The 17,364-nt window shown below is 45.6% G+C and overlaps 1 protein-coding gene across 1 annotated transcript in view; it reads right to left on the bottom strand.

The window, feature by feature from the left end:
• Positions 1-4,558, bottom strand: part of AQP1 (aquaporin 1 (Colton blood group)) — a 52,266-nt gene extending 47,708 nt beyond the window's left edge. Inside the window, exons 1-2 of the mRNA XM_061587629.1 lie at positions 4,492-4,558; positions 2,996-3,507 (exon numbers count right to left, since the gene is read on the bottom strand). Coding sequence (XP_061443613.1) covers positions 2,996-3,391 — 396 coding nt within the window. The 5' untranslated portion in view covers positions 3,392-3,507; positions 4,492-4,558. The remainder of the gene's footprint in view (positions 1-2,995; positions 3,508-4,491) is intronic.
• Positions 4,559-17,364: the final 12,806 nt, after the last annotated feature.

Raw genomic sequence — 17,364 nt, 5'->3', positions numbered from 1 at the left:
CTCAAATTTTGCAATGCAGTTTGCCAGCCACCAGTGTTTACAAAAATGCATAAATTAGGAGAAAATGAGCGTAAAAATGAATATATGTGTGAAAATGGCATACAAAAATGCATTATAGGATGAGAAATTGCTTGCAAAAATGTGTACATTTGTCAAAACTGCCCACAAAAATGTGTTTTATTAGGAAAAAATCACAGTAAAATGCTGGAGAATTTTCACAGGGATTTTTTTAGAAAAACAAAAACCTGCAGATTGCTGCAGAAATGTGGAGAACTGAATTTCAGATTGGAAAAATAATAAACTGAGAGGGCCAAAACTGACAGATCTTTCCATCCCTAGTGGGAGATGCAAAGAACATATTGGGACTCTGTAACTTTTTTCTTGTAGGTGAAAAAGCATCTGGGGGAGTTACGAGGGATCCCTTCTATCTCAGCTGTCACTCAGTGGCGACTGAGCACTGCCTCCAACTCCAAGCTACATTGGCACCCTTCCCCACACATATTTAAAAAAGAAGTGGCTATTTACTCTCTGGATGTTATGTCCTGGAACAATCTTCCCCAGCCTGGTGCCTTCCAATTGATGTCAGGCATCAGCTGCCATGGTCCTTGACCATTGACCATGCTGGCGGGGGCTGAGGGGAATCTGTAGTCCAACAACAGCAGAGGTCACCAAGTGTGGGAAGGCTATCCCTGAATCTAGGGTGAGGATGGGGAGCCTGTGGTGCTCCAGATGTTGTACCATAACTCCCATCAGCCCCAGCCCAGTATGGTCAATGATCAGGGAAGATGAGAGGTGTAGTCCAAGAACACGTGGGGGACCACAGGTTGCCCATCCCAGGTCTAGGGGGTGAGCTCTAGCCACTGCTAGAGATGGTTCAGCCATCAAGAGATAACCTGAAAGATTGCCTTACCCCCTATATGCCCAGTCAGTCACTGCGCTCTGCAGTTGAGGGCCTCCTGCAGATACCATCTCACTAGGAGGTCCACTCTGCACAACACAGGAAGCAGACCTTTAGTGTGGTGGCACCTGCCCTTTGGAATTCACTCCAGGTAGGACTGGGAGAGTCCCCCACCTGAAACCCTGGAGAGCTACTGCCAGTCAGTGTAGACAGCACCGAGCTAGATGGACCAATAAACTGACTTGGTACAAGGCAGTTTTGAATGCTTCTGATGGATCTTCTGCTATATGTGGGTTTGCAGGGGACAACAGGCGTTATGTATGTAAACCCAAAGACCAAAGCCACCACTCCCTCCCTCTAATACAGAACTCAAGTGATGAGTGCCTACATAAGTGGAGCCAAAGCAGGAAGAAGAGGGAGATATGTGCATGCTCAGAAGGACCTCAAAGTTTGCAGAAGGACAGCTTTTTTTAAAAAAAACTGGAAAGATAGGAACCAACCTACTGGGAGGAAGGGCGGGATATAAATCTAATAAATTAATTAATAAATAAATGAACCTCTCCCCCTCCAAAAAAAACACCCCAAGGTTAATGAAGACTGAACATACTCAGGGATCACCAAGAGCTGAGGAATGTAGAGTGCACGTTGGCAAACAACAATCAGAAGCTGAAAGGTTGGCATGAGCTGGCTTGCTTGAGCCACTAACAACGTATAGTATTCCAGAGGAAGGCATAATCAGGAACATTCCTGCTGAGGATGAGGATCTATACTGCAACATTCTGTTGCAGGTCCCACTTGTGGAAACTTAATGGCATAGAAGCAGAGGGGCCAGATTCTCCTGTCGCTCTCCTTGGTTAGGACAAGATTTGCCTCTGGCAAAAATGTTCCCTTTGTTGCAACTATTAATGACAGATGTTACTAGCTTAACAGTATTAGCTGTAGACTGGGCAACCCTAAATGGCTTTGACAACTTTGAATATCTCCATTGGAGTAGAGAAACTTGAGAAGCAGAGAAGAAATGCACAGTGGCTGATAAAGACAATATATGCATGTGGCAGACTGAAGCAAAGGAAACTGTTCCCAGTTTCATCAATGCATTTATTAAAATCTTTGCTCTCTTGGAGTTAGTACTTCTAGGCAGTAACGGTGGTGAATCCATTCAGTCAAAACCCATGTGAAGCAATGCTTGAGGGGTTAGGCAGACTGAAAAGAACAGGTGTCACCCCCATCCAGCTCCTATGCTTTCAAGAACTGTGTGTGTCAGGCAGAAAATCAACAGGTGTTGCTTTTCCTTGGAATGAAGGTGGCATGATGGAGAAGTGGCTACCAGTTCAGTTTCTGCCTCGCACAGCCTGTTTGCAGCATGAGAGCTTGGAAAAATACCCATAGCATGCTCTTCAAGAAAGTTCCTTGCTTTACACCCATCCCACCCCATCCCATTCCCTTTACAACATTGTCTCCATTGCTAATGCAAGAGAGAGAGAGAATAATGGGATTGACAACTTTCTTCTTGCAGGGATCTTATTTCAGCTAGCGTGACCAATGGCAGAGATGGCCAGCGCTCCTGTACTTGGAACGTTTCTGTAAAAGGGAGAATTGGCAGCAGCTGCTGCTTCTCTCCTCCTGGCAGTGACAAACTGCGCCTCCCCACATGCCCTCTTCTGCAAAAACTGTTCGTCTTCCTTTGCATCTAGCAAGAACCCCCCCCCTCCTTGCACCTGCTGAAGCTCTCCTTGTCACAGAGTAGTTAAAAGGGCACAAGTTCTGCTGGACCAAACGAAACAAATCACAGTTGGCTGCCTTCATACATATCTGCTCACTTTGTCATCTTATAACCCAAACCTTGCTTGAAAGAGAGCACACAACCTGCCTTCCCTTTGGACTTGGATTCAATGAAATCACCAGCCAAATGATGGACTTTTCCACCGAAATGCGCCGACAATCCCACCCAACGTCATTGGGGCAGAGGGTCTCACTTCAACCCATCACTATGCCAAGAGCACCACAGTCCAGGAGGCTGTTGGCTTTTCCTAAGTGTCAGCACACGCACACATATAGGAAGAGGAGCAGAGAAGAAAACCTTTGCTGCTGTCTTACCGCATTGAGCCCAAGCACGTTGTTCTCCAGAGAGGAGGTGATTCCCGAAAGAATTGCTGTGGCTACCACAGCCCCCAAGCACTGGGCGATAATGTACATGACGGCCCGGAAGATGCTGATCTGGCAGTTGAGAAGGAGGCCCAGGGTCACGGCCGGGTTCAGGTGGGCCCCGCTGATGTGCCCCACGCTTTGGGCCATGGTGGCAATCGCAAGCCCAAAGGCCAGCGAGACCTTCACGTTGTCCTGAACAGGTGCTGTGGTCCTGTTGTCACTGTCCGTGATGGGGAACTGGAAGCCCAGGGCTGAGCCAATGCTGATGAAGATGAAGAGGCTCATGGCGAGAAATTCGGCCACCACCGCTCTCCAGAACATTTTCTTCTTGAATTCGCTAGCCATGCTTCCCTCTTTCCAGTTCCCTTCCCTCCCTCTCTGTTTTTCTCTTTCCACCCTTTTGCCTTCTCTCACCTACCACTTGCCCTCTCAACAGGCTTCCTTGCTGAAGAGCGAGGCGTCTGAGGGAGAAAGGGATCGCTCTGGTTATTTATAGGGCTTTGGGTGGTCTGTAGGAGGGAAGGGGTGTTGTACAAAGGGAGGAAAGAGCATTGACAAGAGATGCTGGCTGCTCGACTGATGCAAGGCACCACTAGTTGCCTGCCAATAATTTTTTTGCTTCCCTTCCTCCACCAGCTTCCCCCGCCTCGACAACTTCCACTCCTCTGTCTTCCTTAGCAAACTCTGATCTGTGCTGCTGAGCCGTTGCTCTGAAATGCTTTTAGAGGCATCATTATTACAAGAGCAATCAGGAGTGCTTGTTGGAGGCGCTGCTAAAATCTTTCCTTCACTCTCCAGGTAGTGAGAGGCAGGATACTGACCAGAATGAAAGCTCATACCAGACTTTTTAATCTCTCTCTCTCTCTCTCTTTCTCTGAACTGAGTCTCTTGACATGCTCATGCACTATTTATTCTCCCTTTCAATGAACGCAGAGGGACAGCAAATTAAATAAATAGGACTGACTTCTAAAACAAAAGTTGTTTTTTTTTAAGTAGTGGAACAACATTGTCAGTTCCAAGTTTACCAACAGTTTTTAACAATAAGGGTTGCCAGTGTCCATTAAGCTCTGTGGGGGCTGCAATCTTTCTAAAAGAGGGACAATATTTGCAGAATAAGTGACTTTCCCTATGCTAAAGAACTGCTAGCACACTTGGGAGTGTCTGCCTGATTCGATCCCAGACATTGCTGTTAGCTTCCGATCCTCATAGAGGCATGACACCCTGTGTATAAAACTCTCTGTAAAATTGTACTAGCTTTATCCAAACTTGTCTGCCTTTCCTTCAAATTCCTCACATAGCTTCCCTGAGCAGAATCTTCCATGATCACCTCCACATTTCACTTAAATGAAAACATGGTGACAACTCTAGCACAAGTTCTTATGCATATCTTTACCTTTCTAATGCTAGAATGACCTGCGGCTGCAATCCTATATATGCACACTTACCTGGGAGTAAGTCCCACAGTGGGGCCTTACTTCTGAGTAGACATTTATAGCCTTGCCCTGTCAGACTCCCAGGGATGTCCAGGCACTGACCAAACCCTTCTCTAACTTCCCTTCCTTAAATTGCTGCGTCATATGTCTTTGGAGCACGGTCCTTATCAGTATTGCCTGCTCAATGGGAAGCTTAACAAGCCTGCATCGGTGTTTGCTGGGTGTTTCCTATCAGAGATGTGCAGAATATATGTATACACAGAGAGAGAGAGAGAGAGAGAGAGAGAGAGAGCATGGCAACACCCTGTGAGTTTTCGTGAAACTCTTGAAATGAGCTCCCAGAAAATGTCCTCCAACTTTGCCTTGACATTTCTGTTCAGGCCAAATTCAGTAGCAACAAATATCTGTGGTTAAGTGGGATGAGAGGAGAGAAAATTAGGTTTATTTCATAGACTGATAGAGTTGGGATGGGCTTAAAACCCATCTCGTCCAAACTCTGGCCAATGTAGGATCTTCACTAGTACAGCATCCCCGACTGATGGTATCTCTTCTGTTCCATCTCTACCAGATGCCCACAGCGAAGAAAAGCAAGCAGGTGGATAAATTGCAGCGCTGTGGATAGCTCTGAGTGAGCAACTTGCTCCAAGAAAGGCAGGAAGAGAACTGAGACCTTGTGAGCCTCCAGTCCACACTTTCCCCAAGCTCCACCCTCTTGGCCTAAAGACTGTGGCTCTTAAAGGACTTGCAGACAAGCTGTTCTTCGCCTTTCTATGGCCTCTCACTTGGTACACGCTTGATTCTGACAAGTCAGTCTGTGAAGGTCTCACCCCAGGTTCTGAAGGCTCAACTTCTGTGGTCTTCAGCCTTGGACTCCCTTGGCTCTGAAACACCAGCATCAGGAACATGGTCTGATGGTAGTACAGCTGCCACAGACTCATCTGGCTCCTCCTTTTCCATTTGAGGCCACGACACCACCCAGCCTTTAATGAAAAACCTGTTATGAAGGAGAGTCTGCCATTTCCCAAGGAAGTCTTAATGCTGTTATACAAATCGATGGTGCAGCCACGTTTGGAATACCGCGTACAGTTCTGGTTGCCTCGCCCGAAAAAGGATATTATAAACGGTCCAGCAACAAAAACTATTGAGGGAGCGACTTCCCTCTAAGGAAAGGCTGCAGCATCGTGGGCCCTTTAGTTTAGAGAAAAGGTGAGTAAGAGGTGACATGAAAGAAGTGCATGCAATTCGGCATGGCATGGAGAACCTAAATTAGGGTTGCCAGGTTCAAGGCCTGAGACTGATCCTGTATCTTTAGGAGAAGAGAAAGTCAGCCAAGTGCAGGTGTTCTTGCAACCCTGTAATGGGAAAAACCACATGGTGGAATTCTCCCTTCCCCCTGCACAACTTTGAAAGATACAGAAGACCTCTTGGTTGACAGGCCCAGCCTCCACGAGGTCTTCTGTATCTTTAAAAGTTGTGCAGGGGGAAGGGAGAATTCCACCTTGTGATTTTTCCCATTACGGTGTTGCAAGAACACCTGCACTTGGCTGACTTTCTCTTCTCCTAAAGATACAGGATCAAGCCTTGAAACTGGCAACCCTAACCTGAATAGAGAAATGTTTTTCTCCCTCTGTCATAACTCTAGAACTCATGAGCATCCAATGAAGCTGAATGATGGAAGATTCAGGGCAGACAAAAGGAAGTCCTTCACACAGCACTTTGCTCCCACAAGATGCAATGATGGCCACCACCTTGGGTGGCTTTAAAAGAGGATGAAACAAATTCAAGGAGGATAAGGCTAGCCATGGCTACTAGCCACATTGGCTATGCTCTGCCTCCATGGTTGGAGATGGTATGCTTTCAAATACCATTTACTGCAGGAGGGGAGAGTGCTGTTGTGCTCACGTCCTGATTGAGGGCTTCCCACCGGCATCCAGTTGCCCACTGTGAGAACAGGTTGCTGGACTAGATGGGCCACTGGCCTGATCCAGCAGGCTCTTCTAATGCTCCTATGTCTTTTGCGGCTTGTTCCTTCAAGAAACCCATAAAAGGGGCAGCAACATGGGATGGGAAGGTATTTTGGTTTGGCTTTACAACCAGATGGTACGGCTAGACTCTCGCTGCCTCTGATGTTCTCTAAAGCCTGACATGAAAAGGAACACACACGCCCTCCAAATTCTCTGCAGTGTACAGGAAACTCAGACAAGGAGATAAATATCTCTAGCTTTGTGCCAGGTGTCTGGGCTGGGTTCTCTTAGTTTGCAGAACCATGAGAGACACAGCTGCTGTTGCAGGAATCTTTCCCTGACCCACATATTTTAGCAGGGCCCATGAAGGGATCTTGCTTAAGGCATCCCCAGACCTGCAGCCAACATTCTGGCTGCTTCAGCTGTGCTCTGATGCATTAATTTAGAAGACGGGCACGCTCATGGGGTGCAGACAGGGATGGACAAATCCATCCATTTCGGGTTGTCACAGCTTCTCATTTTTCCGATCCTAAATTGAGTTCTCCACATTTCTGCAGGAATTTGTATTTTTTAAAAAAAAACAACCTAAAAATTCTTCAGCATTTTAGTGTGAATTTCTCCTCACTTTTGTATGCACTTTTGACAGAGGTACACATTTTTGCAAGCAGTTTTTCCTAATATGATGAATTTTTCTATGCTATTTTCACTAATATATGCATTTATATACACACTTTACCCTAATGTATGCATTTTAGTACACATTGCCTGGTTGGAGAACTGCTCTGCAACATTCAAAGTGTGAATCTCACAGGATGCCTGTGTTTCTGTTCAGATATTGTTTCGGAAAGTGCAAATGCGGTGAGTTTGCCTGAATCAGATTTCTCCCCCATCCCTAGGTGCAGAGGAGTATTGCTCAAGGTATGAGGTACTGTGTGAACCCCCTTCTTTCTTCTTGACTCAGAGCAGAGCAAGAGCGAGATGCCAACTTAATGACAAAACATCGAGCCTTTTTTCAGTCTCTCCAAGTTGGCGCCATGGACTGCTAAGTGAACTGTAATAAACTTGGGTCAGCCTTGTCCATCAGAATGAATGAAGTGCTGTATAAACATCTCCCTTGACACTCATGATATGGAGTATGGTGCACAGGCTTCCTGCATACTTTGTTCTTTTTTTAAAAAAAAAAACCAGCCCAGCCCATCTTGAGTGAGTAAGACATTTCCAAGAAATGGCACAATGAAATCTTAATAAAATCTAGAACAGCATAGCCAGGAACTAACCTAAGACTAGCTTGATTGCAGCTGAATGCATCTGGCTAAGAGTGCAAGGTCTCACAATGCTCCTGAATGATGCTCCAGTTGGCCATTCTTTGCAAGCTTCTTGCTCACCAATGGAGAGCAATTTGAGCTGCGGATAATGTTGATTTGTTATATGATGGTAAGACTATTTTGTGATGGACAGATTCCCCTTATCCAACAAATCTGCACCAGAAATAATTTAGGGAGCTAGAATTATTAGTGCTAAGCCAAAGTGTTCCCCAACTTGTCCATTCTGTAGAAAACAATGTGTGTGTGAGAGAGGGGGGGCTATTTCAGTGCTTAAAGGGATAGAAGCATGGATGAGGTCAAGTATAGGCCAAAACTACCAGTGATGCCAGCAGGGCCAGCTCCAGGAATGCTGGGGCCCTTGGGCATCAGCTTGCCCTGGCCCCCGGTGTGTGCATGTGTGTGTGCGCACGCAACCCCCCACCTACCTGTCTGCTGTCTTTTACCATTGCCCTTAACGAAGATGGCGGCCGCAGTTTCCCTAAGGGGATGACGCCAACGCCTCCGACACCATCTTTGTTGATGGCACACGTGCGTGCTACGCGCGCACATCTCTGCCATCAACTAAGATGGTGGCAGGGGCTTCAGTATCTTAGGGAAACCGCAGCCGCCATCTTCGTTGAGGGCAATGGTAAAAAACAGCAGACAGGTGGGGGGGCGGATCGCGGAAGGGGAGTGGAGGGGCGACTGAGGGGCCCCCTGTAGCTCCAGGGGCCATCGGGCCAGTGCCCCACCTGGCTGCCCTTTAGAACCGGCCCTTGATGCCAGCCACATTCCCAGTTTTTGATTGCTTCCTGACATGATATGACATGCCATTATCAAGAAGCCAAATCAGAGTGAGGGAAGGACCGTCTGCTGTCATTCTGGACCTTTCAGAGAGGGGAAATGGTACCCATCAACATTCAGGGTGCCAACGTTGGTGGGGACAAAAAAATGTAGATTGGGTTGTTTCATCAAATCATCTCACCCCAAAATCCACTTTTGAGTGAAAAAAATTCTGCAAAGCACTTTTGACTCAGCTTCAGCACATTTATGTAGGATTTGCATTTTAAAAAAAAACCCAAACCTACACATTGCAATGTGAGTTGGGTTGGCCAGAATAGTGCGAGGTCTTGAATGTTCATCCAGCCCTCCCACCTGGTGCACACATTCAGAAGAGATCGTCATGCGTTTTATTTGCATAATGTCATTTTAACGGGTATTCTCTCTCTCTTCCTCCCCCCATCTCCAACTTCATGACACAAGAAAAGCAACAAATCCAAAGTGGGATATAGTGAGTCACTCTTGATGGCCTAGGAGATTTAACCCAACCCTTCTTCTCCTCTTTGGAGTCTTCACATGTAAAGAGGAAAGGGATACTCCATCCTAACTCAGCATCCCAGGCAGCTCACACGCGGTCCTTTAACACTACAGTCAGCTTTTTCTCTTCTCTCCGAATTGTGCTTTGCAGGGAGCTTCTTCTCGATTCAACAAAGCCTGTCTTTGTATTTGCTGACCTTTCTGCTTCCTCTGTCAGTCTTCAGAGCACTCCTTTTTCCTCGCTTTTCTTGTTTCCAGCTCCTTCCTCCATGGAAATTGTTCCTTGTTCTTTCTTCTCTGTCTTGCCGGGTTGCCACACCCCATCCCTGTAAACCCTTTTTCTCCTGATTTAGGCAATCCCCCACTTTCCAGCCATCCTGTTCAGTGGCACGGTCTGGGTCTGGAGTGGATTGACTCCTGTTGTAGAGCCCCAACAGGAGACCTCTTCAAGCCTCCCTTGCCTCCTGAGGTGCAGTGGTGACAGAAAGGACTCATGAAGGATGATGTGGTAGCACCTCTGTTCGACCCTAGACTCACCTTTAAATACAGCAGTGTGTAGAAATGCTGGGCGCCATAGGAAATATACATCCTATGGCTTCCACAGTCTCTGCACACTGTCATGCATCCTGTTCTTACAGTGGCCACCCAGATGTCTATGGGAACCCCTATTCCCCTCATACAGCTACAGTTCCCAGAGTTCCCTGGGAAGATGGATTGATCATTAAACCACCCTGGTAAACTGTAGCTCTGTGAGGGGAATAGGGCCCTCCTAACAACTCTCTCAGCACCCTTAGCAAACTACAGCTCTCAGGATTCTTTGAGAGAAGCCAAGTGGGATGGAGCTGCTTTAAATTGATAGTGCTGATGAGGTCTCAGACTACCTCATAGGGTTGTTGTGAGGATAAAGTTGGTAAATTGCCTTTCTGTGGTGCCCTGAGGTGCATGGAGGAAGGGTGGAAAAATTAATAAAATAATTTCTAAAAATCAATCTCTGCCTCCACACACACTCAGTTCTTACACTGACATCCAGGAATGTCTTGCTTAGTTGAACACTGCACATTTCAAACACACACACATTTTTCAGAAGGCAGCTGCCTCTGCTGTCACCAGGGTGACGGGATTCTGCATATATACCAAGCCCACTAGCAAAGCCAACAGCAGAGAGATGGGGATGGTGGAGGAAAGGGCAGGCATGATTCCATTTACAAAATTAAGTTTCCTGGGATGCCAGAGTTGAGATTTCTTTTAAGAATACACCTTTCCCCCCAACCCCCCCAAAAAACATTTCCCTTTGGACATATTATGATCTGAGGAATCTGACTGCTATGACTCCTTAGCGGTCCCTTGAATACTTTTGCAAAACTTTTTTAAAGGGGTTTCCTTAACTGTTTTTTTTAATGCTGACATCCACTTTCTCAACTGAGCTGATCAGGGAAGAAACAATGCAAGCCCTTGGAACACAAAACCCATTCAAATTCAGCTGGCTTGTGTGTGTGTGTGTTTTAATATATGCATATCCTGTTTAGTTTCCCTAAGGTCTGCTATTTGGTGTTTTTGGTTTGGTTTTTAAAGTACATAAGATGCCGCTGGATCCATGTTCCAGTTCAGCTGGAGAAAGTTTAAGGGAAGGATGGTGTTTCTGTGTGGGAGAGAAAGACGTCAACTCATAATGTATCCATTTTTTTACTACTCTGGAATAAAAGTAACAACAGGCACATCTCTGTTAGGGCAAGCTCCTTTTATAAGACCAAGATTGTGATAGTCTGATCCTAAGATCTGATGCAAAATGTTTGTGATTATGTTGGGGCATAGCCCACAACCCTATATCATAACACACAACAGATACAGCAGGTAGATTCAGGGGTGTAGTCATCCAGAGTCTTAAACCCCTAACGTCTTTGGGAGCAGGGTCCCAGCAGGGTCCCTATGTCTCCAGCATCCTACAAGCCAATCAGCATGAAAGGGGAGTGTGCTGGCCACTGAGAAGAGTCTTCTAGCATGCTTCCTTGTCCTTTCCTGCTGATTGGAGCAATCAGAGTGAAAGAAGGTGAGTCAGCCACTCCCCTTTCATGCTCATTGGCTCCAGGGGTCATTAACAAGAACCTCATTCTCAACCCAGCAGCAAAAAAGGGGGGAGGGGTGTGGCTGTGACTATCATGAAGGGACCTACACTTCTGAATTTGCCATTATACTACTGGGCAGATTACAAAGGTCTTGCAGCACAAATAAAGATATAGGACTCCTCCAGAGGACCAGGTTATGAAGCATTCGTCCTAATTTGCTTGCAAAAAGCTTATATGGTGGTTAGACATTTTTTTTAAAGGAGATTTGGTGACAGATTGTGCATACTTGAATTTCCAGGATGTGCTTGAATCCCTGCTGCAAAATACTGGCAGTCTGGAGGTGGCTGCCAAAGTGGGACCTGCAACAAAATGTTACAGTGTAGAGTATTCCTGTTCAGAGGTCAGGGAGCCTGGTAGTGATCTGTGGGGGGAAGGTGATGATGTGCACCTGGCCTCCTATCACCTACATTGATGTGGCTTACTGGGAAAGAGAGTGGGAAGGGCAAGGCAGTGAAAAGGCTTTGTGGAGTGCAAATACAGGGCAAGGCTCTGTGCAGTGCAAATACAGTGGTCAGTGTACCAGATTGGCTCTGCCAGTGCATTTGCACTGCACTGGCCTCAGTGCCACTTCACCCTTCACACTCTCACTCCCAGTAAGCTGCAGCAATGCCAGTGAAGGGAGGTCACTGCCGATCCCTGCCAAATGCTGCTGCAGCCAGCCATGCCCTTTACCATGATACTCCATTCCATTCCCCCTACCCCTATAACAGTCAGTCTGTATTCCAAGCCCACTGACCATGTTCAGTCCTCATTGGGCTGTTTTGGAGGTGTTTCCTCACCCATTAATGTCCCCACCAAAAAATATTTTTATACTTCTGCATACCTTGGGACCTGCCAATGTGTGGATGGTGCACTTTTGGCTGCATCAAGACCCCCCTTGGGAGTCTCCCCTGGGCCAGACACCCTCCTGGGCCATACTCCATTACCAGTCTAGCTTTGCTCTCTCCTTGAGTGTCTTTTCCTGGCCTGAATGTGTCCTGAAACTCTGATAATGTCTCTTGCTTGCCCAGATGGAGGACAGGCAAGAGTGTGCTACAACTATCCTACTGTCCAAAGGTCAATTTTACATCAATTACTCTGCCTACTTTGGCCTCTAGCCTTGCCCACTACTGGCATGTGGCCACTGGAAGGTTGTGGCACTTGGGTTGAAAGAGGTTCCCTGTCCCTGAAACACTGGGAAGGCAGAGGGGAGAAGACCTCTTTCCTTCTTGGACGACTCCTTTAAACTTCTAATTTAGATGGCTACAGTGATGTGCTCAGATTGGAGGAAAGCAGAGGGTGGTGGCTTTTGGATTTTATTAAAGCCCTCCTTCACTTTACCCCCATGATTCAAACCAAGCTTCCACATCTGTGCAGGTGCAAAACTTTCTTCCGATATTATCTTGCTCACAAAACTCTCACCAGCTTCCTCTGTGGCTGCATTGCAATGGAAATCAGATCTGGAGATCCATTACAGAACTTTCATCTGCCTGCTTGGGAGGGAGGCCAAAGGAATTGGATCTTTGCAGAAACCAATACAAACTGACCTGCTCTGCACTCCTGGACTGATGCGTACATTGAAAATTCACTATCCACCAACTTTCGGATTTACCAAACATTCTGACACCATTTTTGGCTCAAAACAATGTTGGACAGTGAAAAAAGCGGACAATCAACTCATTTGAAATGTGGTGCTGGAGGAGAGCTTTGCGCATACCATGGACTGCAAAAAAGACCAATGATTGGGTGTTAGAACAAATTAAACCAGAACTATCACTAGAAGCTAAAGTGATGAAACTGAGGTTATCATACTTTGGACACATAATGAGAAGACATGATTCATTAGTAATGCTGGGAAAAACAGAAGTGAATAGAAAAAGAGGAAGGCCAAACAAGAGATGGATTGATTCTATAAAGGAAGCCACAGACTTGAACTTACAAGATCTGAACAGGGTGGTTCACGACAGATGCTGTTGGAGGTCACTGATTCATACTGTCACCATAAGTTGTAATCGACTTGAACGACAATAAATTTTGAGGGAGAATACATTTAAAGACATGCATTCAAATATGTATTTAAATATGTCCTTAAATGCAATTTTGTGGTTGTTTTAAATGACAGATTAATGTAGAAACAGGGCAGAACAAACAAATGCGAAAGTGACACAACCCAGAGATAGGCCACCTCCAGACATCCTTGTTATTGCCCATTCACAATGATGTGTGCTAATGATGGAACAGCATATGGCAGTTTCCTTGTGTTCCTAACACTGAGGATGCATTGCTGAATTAATAAAGCAGAATGATGTGTGGATGGTCCAGTATAAACCCTCCTCTAATGCACTATTATTGCACCAATGTCATGTTGCACAATACCTCCACTAAAGGGGGGGAAAGAGTCTGGTGGGGGCCCATAGACCTATTTGCCCATCTGTACAGTCTGACACTTAGACCCCCAAAATCTGGGTTGTTCCAGTCATGCCCTCTGACAATGGACAGAGGAAAATGGGAATACATTTTTGTGCACATTTTCACCTAATATATGCATTTTCTACACCTTTTTAGATTGGGGAATTGGGTCACAACATTAGGAGAAGTGCAGATTTTGAAGAATAGCCATGTTTTGATTTGCATGTTGTTTCAGGAAGTTTGAGTCAGGTAGGTGTGCATTAAAGTGGGTGGGTGGGGTGGAAAACTGGGTGAGAGGGGGCATGGAATGGCATATCATGGAGGTGGGCAGGACTGACTGACTAGAACAGTGAATGTTTTGTTGCAGGTCCCATTTCTGCTCTTAATAGTTTTTTTTAATGCATCCCATAATAGGTTTTCACAACCTGCCTGCAATAGCTCAGAATCAAGGCCACCACAGCAGTGCTTTCCGGAATTCAGATGGGCAACATCAAGAATGAATTTATTCCAAAATGGAAACTGGGATGCATTATTGATAATTTCAGATTGCATTTAATGTTCTGTGGGCTTTCTGGTGATATCTCTGGCTTTTTTCAAAGTCCTCAAGTTCCTCTCCATTTTATGAACAAAAGGCACAGCAAAGTGAACTGTGCTCCTGGTAAGGATGGGGGATAAATTCAATTAAGTTCACTAAAGTTCACCTTTAAATAACCTACCTAATTGACACTTTATGAAACACTATGCAAAGAAAAACATAGCCTTCCTTCAAAATGCACACATCCCCAAATTATACAGTGCAGTCCTCCAGCCACATAATGTGCATAAAATGCATTTCCTAGGGTACAGGGTATAAAGATGCATATAGGAGTGAAAATAACATACAAAAATGCACCCTGTTAGTGTAAATTCCTTTGTATATTAGGCAAAATTACATACAAAAATGTGTATATCAGAAGTTCACACTAAACTGCTGATGAATTTTCATGAGGACTTTTTTTAAGGCAAACTGATGTGGGAATGTGGATAATGGAACAGAAGTTTAGAAAAATGAGAAAATTGACAGATTTGCCCCTCCCTAGTTCCTAATGCCCGTGACTTTAACAATGACCTCAAAAAGAGTCAAGGCAGCAGGAGTGGAAACCTGAAAATACTTTCCCATAAGTCTCACTCATGATGCATCACACACACACACACACACACACATTCCAAAGGCTGGATTTCCTATAGCCAATTTTGGAATGGAGTTTGCTTGCATCAAAGCTGGTCCAAAAGACTCTTGTGACATTTAAAGGAACTGACGTTAGGAACTATTTGCCCCTATGCGCAGCACATTAAAATGTCCATGTGCAATTGATTATTGCACAACAATTGAAACCAATAATGTAACTTAGGAACCCACAAAGCTGAAATGTTGAATACTGACATATTTCACTGTTGTAATTTAGAGGCAATTTGGAGCCAGTGTGGTGTAGTGGTTAGATCAGAGTTTCCCAACCTGGTGCCCTCCAGATGTCTTCAAATCCAGCTCCCATCAGCCCCAGCCAGCATAGGCAATGATCAGAGATAAACAAGAAGATAGGAAGCTGCCGTATACTGAGTCAGCTAATTGGTCCAACTAGCTCAATAATGCCTGCACTAACAGGCAGCAGCCCTTCAGGATATCAGACAGGAGGTTTTCCGAGCCCTACTTCGAGATGCAGGATTGAACCCTTGACCTTCTGCATGCAAAATAGTTGCCCTCCCCCCCCCATTTAGCTAGCTCAAGCAGCAGCCCCTGCAGGCCCTCCTGGACAGAGATGGCCTGAACATGGCATCTTGAAGGGAGGAGATAGTCAGCAGGGACGGTCTCTCCCTGGGTGGCCTGGGTTGCATGGCAGCTGAGCTGCCCCAACACCAAGCATGACAAATGGCTGCCAAGATGGGCTCCAGGTTGGTTGTCTTGCAATGGAGGAACGGCCCCACCCCCAGCAGGACCCAGATGTCTTGCAAGAGCCTGGGAGTCTCTCATGGGACTGTGTGGCCTGCTGCAATTTGGCAATAGGGAGGGAGAATCCAAGGTGGCAATGCCTTGATGCCCTGCTCTCGAAGGCAGGGATTCAGAGAGCGGAGGAGGAGGATGGTCCTAGTTAAGCTCTTCCTCTAGTTTGGGGAAGAGGTGTAGCTCAGTGGTAGAGTGCATGAAGAGGACCGAGGTCTGATCCCTGGGACCTCCAGGGAGGGCTGGAAGCCTGCTTGAAACCATGGAGAGATGCTGCCAGTCAGTGTGACCGTGCTTAACTAGGTGGACCAATGGCCTCACTCAGTATAAGGCAGGTCCCTCTGTTCTTGGGGCAGGTACAAGGCAGCAGAAAATCAAAGGGCTGCCAAAGCAGACCAGCTTTAAGAGGGTCAGGCTCCTGACACCCAGCGCATGGGTAAGAGTAATGGGTTAGGAGGGGTGCCTCCAAGTGCCTGGATCCCAAGCCATACAGGGCAGAGGTAGCCGGTGTAGTGCCCTGCAAGTGTTGTGGACCAAAACTCCCAACATCCCTGCCACTGGCCATTAAGGCTAGGGCTGATGGGAGTTGTAGTCCAAAACAACTAGAGAGTACCTACCCTTGATGCTGGGTTTTGAAGTTAGGGTGATAGTTGTTATTAATTCTTTTTTAAAAAAAATAACAGGACTTTTTAACATTCTGGAGCTTTTTTCCCCCTATTTGGTCTCCAACTGGGTTCATAACTGGGAATGGTGGGGTGGGGAAAAGAGCCAATTTCAGTGGAATAATCAATACTATGATTGTTGCAAGGCAGTTCAAACTGGGAGGACTCGCTTGAGGATTTTCTCCTGAATTCGTTTTGTGCTCTAACTGGTTTAGAGCTGAGCTAAGAGACCTTTTCTTGTGTTTTGTTTTCCTGAGTTTCAAAATGCATCTTCTGTTTTCTGCCATTTTCAGCACTTGTTGCAAAGACATCCCCCCCCCAACACCAGGGATGGAAATATCTGTCAATTTCAGTTCTCTCATTTTTCCAGTCTAAAACGCAGCTCTCCACATTTCTGCAGCAGTTTGCAATCTTTTTTAAAAATATATAGCCTCATGAAGATTCTTCAGTAATTAAGGGCAAATTTCTCTTAATAAAACACATTTTTGTAGGCAGTTTTGACTTATATACATTTTGCAAACAATTTTTCATCATATAACGCATTCTTGTATGTTATTTTCACTCATATATTCATTTTTATGCATGCTTTCCCCTAACATATGCATTTTTGTACATTGGCTGGCAAACTGCACTGCAAAATTCAAATAAGTGCGAATTTCGAAGGATGGCCATGTGTTTCAGTTCTCATACTGTTTCAGAAAGTGCAGATTTGAGAGATTTGGCTTGAAATGCAAACTGAATTGAATTCCTTGCCCATCCCTAACCAGGGGGATCATGTGTCAGCTTCTTGGTGCCTCTTGATTTGGTCATCTAGCTTCACTTTTTTTCCCTTTAATGTTGTGCCTTCACACTTCTACGTTTCAACTTGTTCCTTTTCATTTATTAACCCACCACTTCACTAGCCAACATGCATTTCATTGATTACATTTCCCTTTGTTAAAAATGCCTTGGGAAGTTCACATCCTAGTACTACCTATGTGTATAACTTAAATAAATGCCTCCATCTCCTCTATTATCTCCTGTGTCACATTTTAGACTGTACATTCCTTGGGGCAGACACCTATCCTCTTGTACTTTATAAAGTGCATGCATATTGATGTTGCTATATCAGTCGTCGTCATCATTTTAGTCTGTCTAATTGTTTGGGGG

Source organism: Rhineura floridana, chromosome 10, assembly GCF_030035675.1.
Source record: "Rhineura floridana isolate rRhiFlo1 chromosome 10, rRhiFlo1.hap2, whole genome shotgun sequence".
In the NCBI taxonomy this organism is placed as follows: Eukaryota; Metazoa; Chordata; class Lepidosauria; order Squamata; family Rhineuridae; genus Rhineura; species Rhineura floridana.
The sequence above is the reverse complement of the archived record's forward strand: the minus strand, read 5'-3'. Positions and strand labels throughout refer to the sequence as shown.